The sequence below is a fragment of the Acomys russatus genome, chromosome 1 (assembly GCF_903995435.1).
Source record: "Acomys russatus chromosome 1, mAcoRus1.1, whole genome shotgun sequence".
Lineage (NCBI taxonomy): Eukaryota > Metazoa > Chordata > Mammalia > Rodentia > Muridae > Acomys > Acomys russatus.
Window position 1 is genome coordinate 47520048 of NC_067137.1, and position 18148 is coordinate 47538195.

At 36.9% G+C, this 18148-nt stretch overlaps 1 protein-coding gene across 1 annotated transcript in view; it reads right to left on the minus strand.

Annotated features, from left to right (window-relative positions):
* The window catches only part of Hdac9 (histone deacetylase 9), a 792898-nt gene that overhangs the window by 172024 nt on the left and 602726 nt on the right, over window positions 1-18148 (minus strand). The window contains exons 18-19 of the mRNA XM_051144941.1: window positions 5533-5588; window positions 5194-5281 (exon numbers count right to left, since the gene is read on the minus strand). Of these exons, the coding sequence (XP_051000898.1) occupies window positions 5194-5281; window positions 5533-5588 (144 nt within the window). The remainder of the gene's footprint in view (window positions 1-5193; window positions 5282-5532; window positions 5589-18148) is intronic.

The window sequence follows — 18148 nt, forward strand, 5'->3', positions numbered from 1 at the left end:
TTATTAACTGCCAACAGTTCATAACCCCTCAGGCTTAATTAACTAGCCTCATTGGCCTCTGGGAAAAAAAAAAGACTAATGTTTAAACTACAAACTAGTCCTTTTCGGGAGGATCTATGGCTTACAGAGCATTTTCACAGTTCTTGACAGAACCCTAAACCATACGTGTATGCCTTGATTTGCCAAGTCCCACCATTAAGGTCAAAGGCTTTGCAACCAGCTGAATAAATTGGCTTTCTTGAAGCATTCAGTTCAGTTAGCAATCCCTCAGCAGTTAGAGTCACTTCAAAAAAGTTGCCAGATGGGAAAAAGGCTGCATACTACAGTTTGCTACAATTGACAGCAAGAATAGAAGAAACAAGGGCATGAGCCCATTAGCTGTTTAATCATTTCGGCCGAAGCAGGCAGATGGTACTTGAATGGCTGCAATCTAGCTCAAGCTGCATCACTGATACTGACTGCGATGGCTCTCAGCCCAGCTTCCTCCTCATCTTTCTGTCTTTCTCACACCTCTCCAACTTCCTACTAAAAAAAAAAAAGCCCTATTATCATGAATGAATAAATAATTTATTGAACATTTATAGATGATAATAATTCAAAACTTGATAGTTCTATGTTTAATATAGATATATGTTAGAATTGACATAACTATTGAAGCAATAAAAGGAGTAGCATTTTAAAAATATCTTCATTAAAAAGAATTGTGGTGTGAAGGACTTCAGTTAAGGCACTTAAGAACTTCTGAAGAAGAAGAAACAGACTGCTATTGAATGCTGATCTACACATTTTATGCAGAGAAATTGTCAGATTATTCACTTATATAATTATAATACCTTCGGTACTTTATAACTCTTTAAATACACTGGACTTTATTTTATACCACTAAGATTTACAATTTTTAACAATGTTCCTACCATTTTTAAGTGAGCACAATATTAAAAACCTTGAATTAACTACTAAAAATTATATAGGACATATGATGTTATCTCTATTCTAAAAATTAAGACAATTGATGCTTGAAGAGTTTCCATGATTTACTACGCATCTACATTGTTACTATCTATTATGAATTTACACTGGGACTTGGTTCTTGAATTAATTTGTTACTGCAAATGGTAAGTTAAGTTATATTCTTATTTTTCTGATCCTCTTAGCAAGCTTTTGAGGTGAATTTTTGGAAACTGATTATTTTCCTTGATGCTGATAGAACTCTTTTCTTCTCCAATATTCAGCCCCCAATTCCACTAGACACTTCAGAAGCCTCCTTTTGGTGGATAGTTAGACCTTTCATTGAGCTTGCTATCCCTGGCGTATACAGAGGACAATCCTATCCCTGCCTTACATAACACACATACCCCCAAATAATCAGAGAATTATACTGCTCAGGCAGATAGGAATCATCTCAGAAACTTGATCTAGCCAAAGTAAAATGCATTCAAAAATATGTGTGTGTATATATATATATATATATATATATATATATATATATATATATATATATATATATATATATTACTAAAATATATTAGTTACTGGATTTTTAAGTATTCAAAAAGAAAGGAAAAGATAGTAAAATTATTTTTTCTTTATGTGAACAAAACTAAAACAGTTTTTAAGCCACACTGTATTTTGTGCCAGCTACTTGATATCTAAACTAAGTTTAAAAAAACAAAGGAAAACAAAGCAACTCTAAAGAGAAGAACAGTGGAGGAACATCTCTGCTTCTCCTCCAATAGCCAGGGTTGTAAGACAAACTTTGTTCTGTGCATAAATGAGTCCAGAGTTGGAAAATCAGTTAAAACAAACAAACAAACAAACCCACTCCTTTGACTATGCTTATTTTTCTAGTGATATTGGAGAAGTTTATTTAAGAACAATGTGGAATAAAAATGGTATTTTGTCCCTGATATAAAATCACCTTCTCTTTTAAAAAACTGCATGGAGTGTGTTAGTAAGCACAGGAGTTCATGTTAGTTGGACACATTGTTAAGAAACGTCTCTTGTCCACGGTGAAAGAAAACAATAATGCATGGGCATTATTTATAAAAATGTAGGAATCCATCCTAACCTTTGAGCAGTGCTAGATTCTGTACTTATTTGCCAAGAGCTTACAAATAATATGAATCATGTAGTCTGTTTGGTAACAGCTTACAGCATAGGGCTATAGGTAATGTCGGCTACTCATCTCATTTTCTTTGTCACAAAATACTCAAACTATTGACTGCTCAAGAATTATCTGAGCTTGCTTCTCCATGGCAACAAATATCTATTAGACTATGATAAGAAACTTATTTGTCCTATGAAAAATTACCATAAAATGAAATGAATCACTATAGCCTGAAAATCGACCTTGCATCTAAGATGTACTTAGAACTGTGGGGAAATGCATATCAATACTTTACTGGTTAAAACATATACTATAAAAACATATTCATTATAATAATTTAGAAGCTATATTTTTATTATTATCTAAAATGGCTTTGAATAAATCATATATTCTTTTCATTAATATCATCCTTCATAATTATTTATTATATAGAGACAAAAGCCTAAATGTTTTTGATCAGCAGTGGAATTTCTTAAAATATAAGGACATTTGAAGTAACCTTTTCTTTATAAAGGAAAAAAACAAAAAGAAAACAGAACTTAAAAAGGATTGTGTTCTTCCTAAATTACCATCTAGGTCACATCACCTAAAACTTCTATCACTCAGGCAGAAAAGCCTACGTCATGGACATGTTACCATGCTGAGCACGATGCTGTGTTCTTGAAAAGGGAAAAGGAACACCCATTTCTTTTCCACACATATGTGCACATCAGAGAGAAAAGGGGAGTGAACAGACTTCATACAAAATTGGAATCACACTTGCCTGACATGCAAAATACATCTGAGTCAGGTCCTGTCCCAGAAGCTGAGTTGCACCGCTGGCTTTGTATTTACATGAATGTAAAAATATAGCAATGACATGATGGGGTGACATTGCCTTTTAGGGGCCTGGAACCTATGTGGCTAGGGTATCTGAAGGCATGAAGGTGTTTCCCTGAAGACCTTTCATCTTTTCTCTGTAACCTGCAGAGCAGACCTATTGGCCAGGGATAAGGGGGTGTCTCAGCATCTTGTGGCACCTTAGAATTGCCTTCTCTGTATCTGGAAGGAACAGGAATTTCCTCAAAGTACTCTGCAGCTGCAGAGCTTGGAAGACTCGAAAGTAAAAATCATGATTTGGTAGTGACGTCAGAAGCCACCCTTTGGTCATGACTTCATACACTGAGAGGGTCTGAAACAAAAACTTCTCATCTGTTGGAGTCTACTGGGAAATGGGAATTGTTTATGAATTGGGTAATGGAGTAAAATCATAGTCAAAGGCCAGCAACTTATAGAACACTGACTCCTTAGAGTTACCAAGTTAATCATTTTACAATCATGTCAGATTATGTCTACAGTCAGACCCAAAGACTATATAACTCAATGAACATCTCTGTAGTCAGAATAGCCTATGATTCCTTTTTTGTTTGTTTGTTTTTTGTTTTTTGAGACAAGGTTTCTCTGTGTGGCCTTGGTTGGCCTGGATTCACTTTTTGTAGAACAGGCTGGCCTAGAACTCACAGTGATCAGCCAGCCTCTGCCTCTCTAGAGCTGGAATTATAGGCGTGTGCCACCACACCCGGCCTGCCTAGCCTATGATTCTTAAGAAGAAAAGGAACAGCTAACCACTCCTCTTGTCCATCTTGGACCTTCATTTGCCATCTTTTCTTCAAAATTTTGGTCTTATTGTACTAGCCTAGTACTTATAAAACTACAATAATAATGATTTTTAAAAATGTAATATATTATAATTCATGCAAAACTATTAAGTCCTTAAATTTTCATTTTGAAAGTATATGAGAAAATAGGTACAGATAGTCTTCATTCAGGCAAAGCTGTAAGAACTCTTCAGGGTTATATCTCTAGCCCTTAACATAGCCTATTTCATAGTGAACTATGGCCTACTTTGAAACGTAAGCATGTTTGGAAAATATACAGAAAATTAGAATTCAATATTTTTCACTTCAAAGTGCCTGCAGAAAAGCTACTATATGAAAAATATTTATTCTAACCAAGCCATAGAAGTAGTTGTCAATCTTCCATTTTTAAAATTCATTTTCATTTAAATATTTCTTTACATGACTTTGTTAGCAACCTTTCCACCCTTTGGGGGTACCTACTTAACTAAATCTAAGGGCAGGAGGTTGATGCCATGACTTCCAATAAGATTTAATTATGAGTGCAGATATGAACAAGATTTAAACTATTAAGTCTTGCACTTCAAAAAAAAAACCTCTAGCATATTTTGCCTTTAAATCTTTTATCACCTGCAAAAATTAATTAAGTGCAGATGCAGCAGGTTTGGCTTGGATGCCAGGGTTCATTTCCTGTCTATACTTTGTCAGACAACCTATTACACCTCCTGGTGAAGTGCAGGCAAACTGGAAAGGGAGCTCATAAATCACCATTGGCTTCCCCTCACCCTTTCCAGGGCTGGGCCTTTCTGTATGGAGCTGATCTCCAGCCCATTATTCATGAATACATTTTAGACAACCTGCCAAGTGTCATCTGCATTTAAACAAACCATTTGTTAAACAAATTATAAGTATGGTGTAAGAACTCTTCCTGGTAAAATGCAAGAGGGACCCAGTGCCTCTGACTTTTAATCGCTCAAAGTTCCTGCAGGGAGTCATCCCAAACTGGCATATGAGGCCTGAAATCTTTTCACAAAGAATGACATGTTGACTTGTTTTAATCTTACCAGTATTATGCAACAAGGGACGAGAATGCTAACCAAGGGAAGTGGCCAATTGGTAACCAAAGCAACAGCACTGCTTCCAGCCCATCTGACTATTTAAAGTCTACATTCTGTAGGGAAAAGTAAACTCAGGTTCTGTTGGGCTATTTTAACTGTGGAAGTATCAATTCATTTAAGGTTCATAAAAGGTGCCCCGATCTGCGCCTTCTTCTCATTAAATTGCCGTTAACACCATGAAAGTGAAACGTGAATGTTTATGGCTTCAAAACTGCAATCCTGAGTTTAATGAGTTTCCACATTCAAAGGAAACACACCCCTCAGTTGTTTGCAAGTGCTACAAGCAAGACAACCATACAGAGAAACACACATCCCACCCCCTTTTATCTAGAGCCCCGGCAGGCATACATACCAGATCCACAATCAATATCTTGCTTATATTTAGTTGGTCTCTCAAGTATTTGGCGGTAATTGCAACTGAATTAAAAAAGCAGAACCCCCTGCGGAATAGAGAAGAACAGAGAAATAAGAAGGCAAATCATCCAGGAAAACCATTATAAATAATGTTCAGAGCATTTTTTAAAAAATGCTATATGATCTCCGAAGCCATAAATCTGCTTCTGGGAGTACCTCACGAGAGTTTTCAGTCCATCTGCTAACAATTAGAGGCTTCAGAAACATGCATGGGGCAGGTGACTGCCAGGAATCAATGGCACTTGAAGACGGGATGGCAGTGGGCCCTGGTACTCACATGGCTGCGGATTCTTCAGCATGATGGCCAGGGGGCCTCACAACAGCAAACCCATTCTGTAAGCACAAGACAAGTTTTCAATAGCAGGACATCGCTTGGCTCTCTTCCGCCGGTAGGGACAGCATCAGAGACTCAACAACGCAGTCTGATGTCTTTTGGACACACCCAGGCTTCTCTCCTTGCTCTTATCACCATGTCACAGAATCAACTGAGACAAAGTTTATATAGCATCACATTCACTCAGATCCTAACTCAAATAGGCCCAAAGTGAAGCAGGAAAAAAAAAAAAAAAAAAAAAGAACAGAGAGTTGGGAGTTGCACGGAGCTGGCAGATAGTCATTTCAGCTGCTAGGCTCATGCAATCTATTTGCAAAAGCAATCTCTTATATTTTCTAACATTAACATCCTACAGAGAGGGAAGAAATCCACTCTTGGTGCAGGTTTGGGTCAAAGTTCAGAAAGACCAGAGAAACTCCAGAGGGAAAATTCCTGACCGTGGTCCTCTCAGTGGTTATCTCCACCCCGGTGTCCGTGGAATGATACATTTACACTCGCACACGCACACAGACACAAAAGAAACCCCAGAAAGGTGAAAAAGCGAACAATGGAAAGCCCATATTTCTTCCAGTCTATAAATTTAGCTTGGAAGATGGCCAAGGCTTGCAAGTTTATTGGATTCCCTAAGTAAGCTTCTAGCCCCAAGTTCTGGAATTTTATAAAGAATTCCAGAGCTGAGCAACAGGCAGATACATCCATGATCAAGAAATGCCTTAACCTCCAGGTTAGCGGGCATGCATCACAGCCAGCTGACGAGACCCCAGCACGAAGGCAAGGCACTATAAATCCTTAGAAAGTTGTGTACTCGGGAATGGTGGGTTGTCTGATGTGAAGAAATAATCATTTATCACATGGTTCACACCACTTCTTACTTTAGTATGATTCAAGGAGCACGTTCCAAAAAGAATGTCTCCTTAACACACAGTCCATAAACTTCTGCAATAATTTTAATAACCCTCAAAGACTTTTCCTTCTAAAGCTTTACATGAAATGATAAAGGTATCAAAAAGTCATCCTACCTTGATCTTCATGTATACGGTGACTCTGTGTTAGGATAATTTATATCCAATAGGTAAATTTATTACATATTTTGCATATAATCATGATTTTAGAGACAAACTAGAGGTTGCTATAGTTTAAATATATCTTTCTGCACACTGGAAATGTCGTCCTCTGTACAACTCTATTATGAAGTGGGGCCTCAGTGTGGCAGTTGTGTCACAAGATATCTGTCCTTACGTGAAGATTCATGCTGTAACTGAGAAGCGAGTTAGGGTTGGGTGAAGAAGCTTGCTGATGAGAAGAAGAAATTACACTAACTTTCTTTCTTTCTTGCCTTTTCTTCATGTTGTGACTGAGGACTACGACTTGAACACATGCTGGCACTGCCTCCCGAAGTCAATCAAATAACCTTTATTATTTATATATTAGCCTATATTATTTTGTCATAGCAGCAGAAAATTGACTTAGAAGGTAAATAATATCACACTATGATGATTAACACATCTTCTGCCCTTTTTCTTTAAGCATTTATAGTGTCTCTAGCTTTTATTATAGAAAAGGAACTGTTAATTGATAACGAAAATTAATAAACACTAAAATTTAAAGATTGTAAGTTGCTAAAGGTCTTAGAATGGAGAATTCTTAAAAGATCACAATAAACTTAATAGAAGTCACTCAATGAATGAAAGTGAATATAGGGGGTAGAAAACACAAACCACATGCAATGACCCTTCCATGAATACTGTCAAAACTATCTTCTTCCCTCTTAGAGCCAAACTTGTAAACGAGGCCTGCCTTTTGCTTTAGAATTTTCTGCAGTAAGTACCACCATTGCTTCTTCTTCAATTAAACAAACAAACAAAACCCAAACTGTTTTATGACTAAAGGGTATGTTTACATAGTATAAAGAAAAAAAAAAACCAATTGCAACTAGCATGTATTGAACATAAATACTAAACAAACAAAAACAGATGGAACCCCCAAAGATGAACCATATTTTGACATTTCTATTGTATGTTATAATGAAATTTCACATTCATATGATGCCAGTAGAATACACAAACTCCCCATAAAATAACCTTCCTGTATTTATCTAGAACTTTTGGGAAGTTATGAAATTACTCAAGGGTATTTTCCCTAACACAATTTTATTAATTGTGTGTACAAGCATCTATGTAAATGGTCATATTTAATTTACAATTGTAGAAACTGCTAATTATCTAAATAGTTAGCTAATACTATGAAAATGAACAATTATGGCTCACTTAACCACATAATATGAATATTGGCCTTCCTACAGAATATATTCACTTGGATATCTCAAGAACACTTCAACTCATCCATTCAAAAAACAATCCACTAATCCCCTAGTCTCCTTAACATGCAATGACACCATGGTCCCTTCAACCTCCTTAACATGCAATGACACCACGGTCCCTCTGTTACTACAAGTCAGAGGCCAGGAAACTCTTTCTCTTGGTTCTTCATTCTTCCTCAATTTCATTTTAGTTCACAAACAATTCCTGATGTTTTTATTTTGAAAAATTACTCAAATTTATGCTCATATTATTTTTCTATTTATTTATTCATTAATTTATTCATTCATGCATTCATTCATTCATATCCGGGTAGGAAGTTCCCCTCCCTCCTTCCCTCCTAGTCCCTTCCTCTTACCTTCTTTCCTTTCCTCCAAGTTCCTCCCTCTCCCCTCCTCTCCTCTTATGTCCCCTCCCTTTCTTCTCAGAGAAGGGAAGACCTCCCATGGGTATTCTTATGTCCAGTATTTCAATATTTTGCTTTGCTGTGCCATGTTGCAGAACCATGCACATGGGCACAAACATTCTGCCAGGAAGCCACACTCTGCCCTTTCTTGAAGATTTTCCCTTTGTAGGAGTTGATATCTTGCAATATCCATATAATCCGTTCAGTATCCCCATTTCTCCACTTTGTGATGCATGCCATAAATAAATTTCTACTCCATTTACACTCATCCTTTTAGACTGCCATTAGGGAAAACATCACCTTCATCATATTTAAGAAGAGTGGCTAATCTCCCATGACCTAATCTGCCCAGTAAACACTTGAGCTGACCTCCTACTTCTAATTCATTGACCTTGTTTAATTTCATAGCTCAGCACTCATCCACTACTATGTCCAATTTCCTCTTATCTTGCTTATTAGACCTTCAGGCCACTGCCACATTTACTTATTTCTATACACTGTCACTCTGCCCTTTTTTCTTGCCAACACCCTTTCCTCATATACTCTTCCTGCTGTTAGAACAAAATAACAACCATTTCTCAACTTTCTAGAACCTTCCTGATTGAGCTCTGGCAGCATTTTTTTCCAGGTCAGAGCACTCATTGCTTAACGACTTCTTACCAGTCTCCATACAGCCTTTCCTCTGGGTAATAACAGCAGATAACTCTGATGTCCTTTCCAACCATTAAAGGACAACAGCCCTATTGGGTTAAGGCCCTCAGAACCTCATATAATCTGTATTACCAACTTATGTCCAGTGACTGAAAGCTAATTTTTTTTTTAACACACAAGTTCTGAAGAGGCCCATACATTGAGTCCTTTACACATTTTCAATCATGTTGTCCCTTTTCCCTGCTTATGTACTCAGGCAAAATTACAAGTCTGATAAGATACAACCCACACCTGCTCTATCCCGCCATCTATCTAAGCACACATAAAAGCCAGATGTCTGGTTGTCCTTTAAAGTTATCGTCTTAAACTCCAAATACATTCCTCAGGACGGCTGGAAACCACACCGCATTCCTTTATCAATGAACCAACTGTCCATGACTTTCATATGAGTCATTCTAACTTTTTCCTTTTTCTTCAAATTTTCAATAACCCCTTGCTAACTTTTTAACTTCTGCTGAAAGGTACTTATTTCCCTTAGAAAAGAAAATCCACTAGAACAAAAGCACCACATACTTCAAGAGAAAAATCTACTTGCTACTCCTAGCAGTCCCTAGTGCTGACCTGTCTGTCCTTTCTCCTCCCACACCTACGGAGGCACAGCTGACTATAGCTCTCCTCTCTCTGTGTGTATCAACTTGTCTCTACTAGAATATTTAAGTCAGAGCAACTGTTTAACTCTCTCCTCTTAGAGAAAAGAGACAGAAACTTAATGGCCAATACAGTGCTATCAGGAGGTGAGACTTTAAAGACGGAATTCATCATGAGGGCTGCTCTCCTTTAAAGACCACTAAAATCCTGGTTAAAGAGGCTTTTTCCAGCTTTTGGCTTATTTGTTCCTCCTCCCAGCATCTTGGAAGCCAAAGGCAGCTCAACTCAAGGAGCCTAGAGAAGGCCGAGCTTCCTTTTTTGATCTACTCACCTGGAGGAATATAACGTTAGCAGAAAGAGAGGAAGACATTAGTACCGTTCTGCCAGTTTGGAACACATATAATGCTTCCAGTTGATCCTTTCCATTATAATCTTCATGTATTTAGGTGGTCATAATAAAAATTAGAAATGTTTACTCTATACAACTTTGATTTATTTCCTGTGTTAGTCCATGGAACTGATGTTTGACTTACATTTTATTCAAAGTTGAGAAGACTAAGTCATTAATCCGAGCTAAGTCATATGTACTACAACATGTTGCTGTGGACTGATGTCAAATTTATGGTGCTAACATTTTCATTTGAATAATTCAACTTCTCTCTTTTGCAGTGTCATATTCTCTGGAGTTTTGATGTGACTAATAAGAAAGCTTTTACAGTATATTTTAATCAATAATAAGAGTAATAGTTTACGTTTTAAGTTCTGAGTATGATCATATGCCTGCTTTGTTTTTGGAGTTTTAATTAGTGTAGGGGATACTTCACAGTTAAAAAAAAGAAAATAATCTGGGTTTTGGTGTCATTATGTAGCCAAACATAATTGACTGTCCTATATACCCAGGTGATATTTATAATATTGCCTATTTATAAAAGTGAATTGGAGGAAGAGAATTCTAATCATTTTAGACTAGCCTATTTTTACAATTGATAAGATCTACATTTTTCTGGACAAATTTATCAAAATGTCAAATTTATTTTTATATTCCCCACATACAGAGTAAAATTTTCTCTAGGCAAATAAAGTGAAAGCAGTCAAAATGACTAAAACTCCTTTAAACATTCATTTCTTTTCACATAAACTGTCTATTGCTATGGCAACTGTGGTGGTTTGAAGAGGAATGGCCCCATAGACGCATGTGTTTGAATGCTACCATAGGGAGTGGTGCTATAAAGAGGTGTGGCCTTGTTGGAGTAGGTGTGGCCTTGTTGGAGTAGGTGTGGCCTTGTTGGAGTAGGTGTGGCCTTGTTGGAGTAGGTGTGGCCTTGTTGGAGTAGGTGTGGCCTTGTTGGAGGAAGTGTGTCACTGTGTGGGTGGGCTTTGAGGTCTCCTATGCTCGAGCTATGCCCAGTGTGACGTTCAGTTGCTTCTGCTGCCTGCATATCAAGATGTAGAACTCTCGTTTTCTTCCCCTGCTCCATATCTGTCTGCATGCAGCCATGCTTCTTGCATTGACAATGACAGACTAAACCTCTGAAACTGTAGGCCAGTCCTAATTAAATCTCCTGAAATAAAAATGTTAACCAAGACAATAACAGTAAGCAAACAAAATTCAGAATGTGCAAAATAACACTATTTCATTTGTATTACTTATAACAATTGTCCTATGGACAGTGAAAATGCACATTTTCACATATATGTGACATCCCTGTGGCCAACTGGTGGTCGATGAATGGCAAAATGCTGCCCATAATTCCCATATATGCTGAGTAACATTTGAAATCAGGGAAAACAAGGGCCCAGAGACTACCGATAAGAGTGACATGGGATGGAAACCCTCTGTATTACATTCAGCTAATGCAGTCTCCAACAGAAAAGTGCATATCATTTATGCGTACTTCAAGAAAAATTAATAAATGAAGGAACAATTAAAGTAACACTCCCTAGAACACCCACATGTCTCATCAGTCACTCATTTATTTTTTTCTAGATTAAAATTAAAATTCAGGGGAGAGAATAGAAAGTGAATGTCACCTTCACAAAGTCATAGGGAAGGGGAATAATGGAAAAATGGGGGGGGGGGAGGAATGGGAGGATACAAGGGATGGGATAAACATTGAGATGTAACAAGAATAAATTAATAAATAAAAAAAAAAAAAAAAAAAAGAAAAAAAAGAAATTGGAAAAAAAAGAGTAAAACTGACTTCTATTAAAAAAAAAAAAAAAGAAAATAAGACATGATGGCTGCAGGTCTTTTTTTTATAAATCCTTACTCAAAGCTTAGATTATTTTAGATATAAATATATTTTCAGGACACAGCAATGTTTTCTGCATAGGATTAATCCCAAAATATTCAAATGTTGACTGAGCATTTCATACCAACTGATGCAGATTTGGTTCCCAGAAGTTCTATTTCAGCTCATTATTAACTTAGAACTTGGCCATTTCCTCCTGATCTTAAGTATTATTACTGAAGTATTCCTAAATGTACTAAAATATCAGTGCTCAGCGAAAGAGTGTGTCTCCAAACCAAGCACAGCTTGGAAAAGTTTTGCAGCACATATTTCCAAGTATCATCGATGTGATGGTTGAATTATTACCTCCAATGCAACTCCGTGCTTGATGTGGCTGTAATAGTTCATTGGAAGCCACAATGCCAGCTAAGCCAAACAGATGCATACTGAAACAAATGACTTTGCAACTCATTCTTTACCTTTGCGAGTCTTTATGGGTTTTGGGCTTTACTTTTTTCAAGAGCGATGGTTTGGAATATTGAAACTCACTCTGATACTCAATGATAACTATACTTATTGAATATGTCTATGAATAAACCACTTGATTCTGTTTTTTTTTTAAATAATGAGATGAAATCAGCCCGTTATGAAATGTATAATAGTATGTTGAGATGTTCAATGTTTTCATCTCTTATATATTCTTGATCAAAAGTGCCTTTTGAAAAATCTCAATTAACTTATCATGTGTAGCAATTTTTATAAGATGATAAAGATAGAAAGAGAGAGAAACACACACACACAGAGACGGGGGGGGGCGCAGACAGACAGACAGACAGACAGACAGACAGAACAGAGAGGAGGGGGAAGGAAGGAAGGCAGGAAGGCTGGGACTATTTTAAAGTTTTCCTATATTTTATGTGTGTGAGTGTTTTGCCTGCATGTATGGCTATGTACCACAAGCATACCCAGTTCCCACAGAAACCATAGGATGAAATCAGATTCTAGGCAACTAGAGTTATAGGTGGTTGTAACCTCACATGTAGTGCTGGGAACAAACTCTAGCTAGCTTGTAAGAGCAGCAAGTGGCCTTAACCACTAGACAATCTTTCCAGCCTCTAAAAGTGTTTTTTAAAGACACAGCCTAAGGCTTAAGAAATGACTCAGTGGTTCAGAGAGCTTGTTGCTCTTGAACAGTGCCATGGAGCAAGATTCAATTCCTAGCACCCACATAGTGACACATAATCATGGGTAATCCTACTTCAAAGGGACTTGATACACTCTTCTGGCCTCCATAGGCACCAGGCATGCATATGTTACATATACATACGTTCAGGCAAAGCAAAGCACCCATACATGTAAAATAAAATAAACATAAAAAATTTTAGACCATAATCTCTTAGGGCTTAATGAAGTCTTCATTTAAGAGGTGGTTGATAGTTGTATTTATTAGTAACAGGATTTAGACTAAATAACAGTGAGAATCATGTCTCATTGAGCATTTAAGTACTTTATTCTTAAAGATTTTATCCCCTTTATTTGGCTAAAGTTGAATAAGGCCAAAATATCAATATCAATTCTTATGGAAAGCCTATGATAGTCCATTTGAATTTCTTTAATCTGTGTTACCATCCAAAATAGCACTTGTAGTACTGAGATAGTGGCATGAGATTTCATTCAATGACCCATATGATACTAAAGAGAGTGATGTTGGATTTTACTCTTTCACTTAAGCTAAAAATCCTTCATTGAAATTAAACAAAGTCATTGTTGCTACAACTGCATGGTAAGGTTTTAGGCCAAGATCATACACCACTGAAGGAAACACTACCTCCCTCTGGTCAATCTACAGTACTTCATTTGGAAAGTTCCATGATTATAAACCTACTCAGGAATAGACAAACGAGATATTTCCATCATGTCCTGTTTCACACCTTCCCACATTCATATTTACCTTGTAAGAGTAAGCAGCAATTAAATCCAGGCCTACGTTTCAGGAGTAACTCAGACAACGCTATGTGGCTGATGAGTTAGTTGCTAAGTAACCCACAGTCTCAAGTTGGCATTTATGAATATGGTACTCCTCATCATTTGCTCAACATGCCTTATGCACTTCCCATCAAAATCCTTGTTCAGAACAACTATGGGCCCTGGACTCATCCTGAGCTCTTTCTGTTTAGTTATGCTAATTTTTGCGATGGGATATGGCTCCATGATGTGGCAGCAATTTAATTTCTATAAACTGAGTAATCATTAAAACATTTGCATTTTAAAGGTCATACATGTTCAACTTTCCCTAACATACACGTCTTTATGGGGGGAAAAAGGCCTACTGGTCAATAGGCATGTCTTAACACTATCCGACCCATTTGAACAATTTGTAAGTTTTAGATGTAAATTAGTAAATCATCATCAACTTTTTGGATTATCTTCTATTGTACTTCACCAGAGTGCATAATATTTTGTGATATATTGGTACAGACTTAATACCAGCTAACTTAACCTTCAAAGAAACCTTCTAAAAATGTTAGTTGAACGTAGAATCAATGCTATGAATCTACAATCTTTGAAGGAAGAAAAGTATCACAAAGAAAGACTGTCCTAAGCATACTAGAATCTGGAAGGTTAAGGGAAGTGGGGAGAGTTGCCAAGAAAACAATAAGGGACATATGGGAATCACATTTTCTTTCATTGAGTAAGCTCAAGGGAGCCAGGAAAAGAGGAGCCTAGCATTTGCAGTTTAACTGGATGGTGCACCCCAAAGCATATGCACAGATGGCAGCCCTTCTCCTTGAGCAAGCCAGAAGGAAGGAGCATGATGACAGCACTGGAAAACAGGGCTAGGGAAGCCTGGCATCTGTGGTCTGTAGTGCCCACAGCCTTTGAGCCTGGCAACACCGTGGCTACACGAGGATGAAATGCACTCATGAAAACCAGGCTTCTGGTAAGGAGACAAGGCATCCGATGATGCTCATGTTACATGTAATTTAAGTTGATCCTTTGCAAAAATAATAACAATGGATCCACTATGAAGAAGGTCTTGAGAGGGAGGGAGTCATCAGGATGTGGATCTTGGTAAGGCAGTAATAACCTACCGAAAGCAATTTGTTTAGTTTATCAATCAGTGGTTGAATTTGACTCCTGGCCCAGCAATTCAACTGCTGGGTTTTTTTTTTCAACTTGACTGGTTCTTGGACCACATTAACCAAAAAAATGATCAGGTATTTTTCCTCATGTAAATAGAGCCACATTATGGAAAACTTCAGGGACAAAAATGAATTAGGGCAAAATAATTTTGGTTTTTTTTTTCAGAGCTTAGAATTTTGTATAAATAATGATGAACATAGCCTTCTAGAAAAGTAACAAAACTAAATAATAGCGAGGACCAAGCCCTGACCAAATATTATGCTGTGTTAAAAAAAAAAAAAAAAAAAAAAGAGACGATAGTCAACATGTGTCACAAAATCAGATCTTTTACCATTTAGTTTTTAAAGACATTTTTTGGTAAGCTTAATGAAATTTCAGTATGATTATGCTTGGTAGAAAAACGTATAGTTCCTTAGGGTGGATGATTTTCATTATGACCATGGATTGCTTCTTGCATTGTATTCTAATTACCTGTGACTATGTCCTATAGGAAGGACAGCTAGCAACAAGTGAGTTTGACCAATTATCTAAAGCTAGGTAGTTAAGTAAAAGTAAAAGTTTCAATCACATAATTTAAGTCTTATAGGGTTATACATGGAATAGTGGTTATTATTAAAGAACACCAAGTGAATTTCATTTTACATGGAGTCTATGAGCATATGTGTTTGAGTGTGTGCTTGTGTGTGAGATTTTCGATTATATAAAATTTCAAAGGTTGTAAAATACATTCTCTGAGTGTGTGTGATATGTACTATTCAGATATTGGTAGAAAAATAATTCATTTTGCAGATATTGAAACAAAACTTCAAGGAAATAGCTGACCGATTATATATATATATATATAAAATCAGTAGGTGTCAAATTTCACATTATTAAAAATAAAATATAAAATACATAAATTACTTGAAACAAATATTTATATTATTTCTTCTATATGTTAAGTATTGAAAATATAACAAAGCCGTACAAAGTATTGTATATGAATGCAGAATTTGATACTAGAATTTGTGTTGGAATTCTTTCCCAACTAAGTTATTTTTCTAGTCTCCTTAAGGCTTTTACTAACAGTGTAAAGTAGGTGTCAGCGAGAAAACTTGTGTCTGACTTGGGAGAATTTGCCCTTTGGTAGTCTCAAGTAAGATACGACAAATTTTCTTTGCTATTAGGTAAACCACTAAAAGTCAGTTTGAGGAGGCTGGGCATGTCCAACAACCATGGAGCAAACAGCACAAGCTAAAAACTAAAAAAATGAAATATTAGCTCTCAGAAAGGCAGATGGGCAGAAAGTCTAGAAAGAACCGTACTGCATAACCAGGTGATAATTTGGAGCACAGAGTCCAAGTGACAGGCAGATGGGCCATTTATGTTTCCAAGATCTGTTGAATATTTGCAACTTGGTCAGCTCTGAAAGAGGTAAACCTGCCAACCAATGCTGAGCACTTTCAGAACAAGTTAGAACACCGAGACAGGCCGACTTGAGAAGACCTGGAGGATGCATCCACTCACAGGATTAACAATGTGAGTGGGGGCTGCTCTTATTTTCAGGTATCTGCATAGACACTCAGCAGTAGCCATGCAGGCACTATCTTAGTAGTTTGTTTATTTTCTCATTTGATCTGAGGAATCAGAGAGGGATTTAAGCATGTTGCCATGCCAATCACCCATACATGTCCTGTGTAACTGTGAGTTTTCAAATAGGAACAATCCCAGCACCCTCATACGTATGGATTTGTTTTAAAACTTCATGCCTGATTGAAAGAAAGAGAGATGTGCAAAGTTTTCCAGCCTGCCAATGTAGCAACAAATAACCAAATAAATAAATAAATGGTTAAAAAATCATTTAAGATCTTCGGACACCAAAACCTGTCAAAATTAGAGTTGAAACGAACAGCATTTTCAGTTTTGCTGGTGTTTCAAAAGATAATGTCAGGCATATAACTACATATCACAACATATGCAAAGAAGCAAACACCAACAAAAGCAAGACACATAAATGAAAATAAGGTACATACCTATTTGAGGCATTATATATTATCACACACAAAGTTTGGGAAGATAGGCATGGTATAGGAAAAACTTTTAAGAGAGGTGAACTAGTGGGGAATCTTAACAGTACATAACATGGTGTGAAATGGGGGGGAAAAACTATTTGCAAAGGATGCATAGCAGGCAAGCATGAGAGAAGCCAACAGTACAGAACCAGTGGAAGGAATTATCCAAACGGAAGCACAGAGAAGAAAGCAAGGCTGAAGACAATAAACAAAGCTTCAGTGTCTCAGAGAGCAGCAGGAAATGGTCAGAGGACACGCTCAGGACACGCTCAGGACACGCTCAGGACACGCTCAGGACACGCTCAGGACATGCTCAGGAGCATCAGATGAGCTCCAGGACAGCAGAATGCAGGAGAAAGTGTTCAGCAAGGCATTAGCTAAAAGTGTGTCAATTCTTATCAGAATCAGCAAACCACAGGCAAGAAATTCAGCAAACTTCTAGCAGAATAAATATCCAGGAATTCATACCTGGTTCAACAATCTGAACTATGAAGATAAACAATTTTAAAGATAGATGGCAATAGAAGATTTTTTTAAAGATCAATAATAAAAATGACAAATGACAGCTGATTTCTCAAATAAAAAGGGAAAAGAAGACAAATGTGAAAGTATATGTAAAGTGTGAAATAACTGTCAACATAGAATTCTAAGCCAAAGACTATCATTCAAAGAAAACCCCCACATTTTTCTATAAATGAAAGATGAATTTGGTATCAATAGACCTGCAATACAAGGCATGTGGAAGTTAGTACTGCAGGTTGAGAAGAAACAATACCAGATGTACAAATGTCTGAGGCTGCCCTTATGGGAACAGAGCAATGGGGAGATTAAATATGTGGGCTAATGGTAAAAGTTATTTTTATTTATATGTATGTATATATACACACATGTATATGTGTATATATTTTGTTTTCTCTCTCTTTCTCTGATCCCACTCTCATCTCTATCTTCTCTCTGTCCTGTTCCTTCCTTCCTGTTTTTTCCTCTCCCCACTTTCTCACTCTTATAATTCATCCTAAGACTTTTAAACATTCAGAAGTCATTAGGTGTTTACGGACAATTGATGATAACTTAATGTTGGTATCTATAATTGGGGTAAAACTAAAGTAT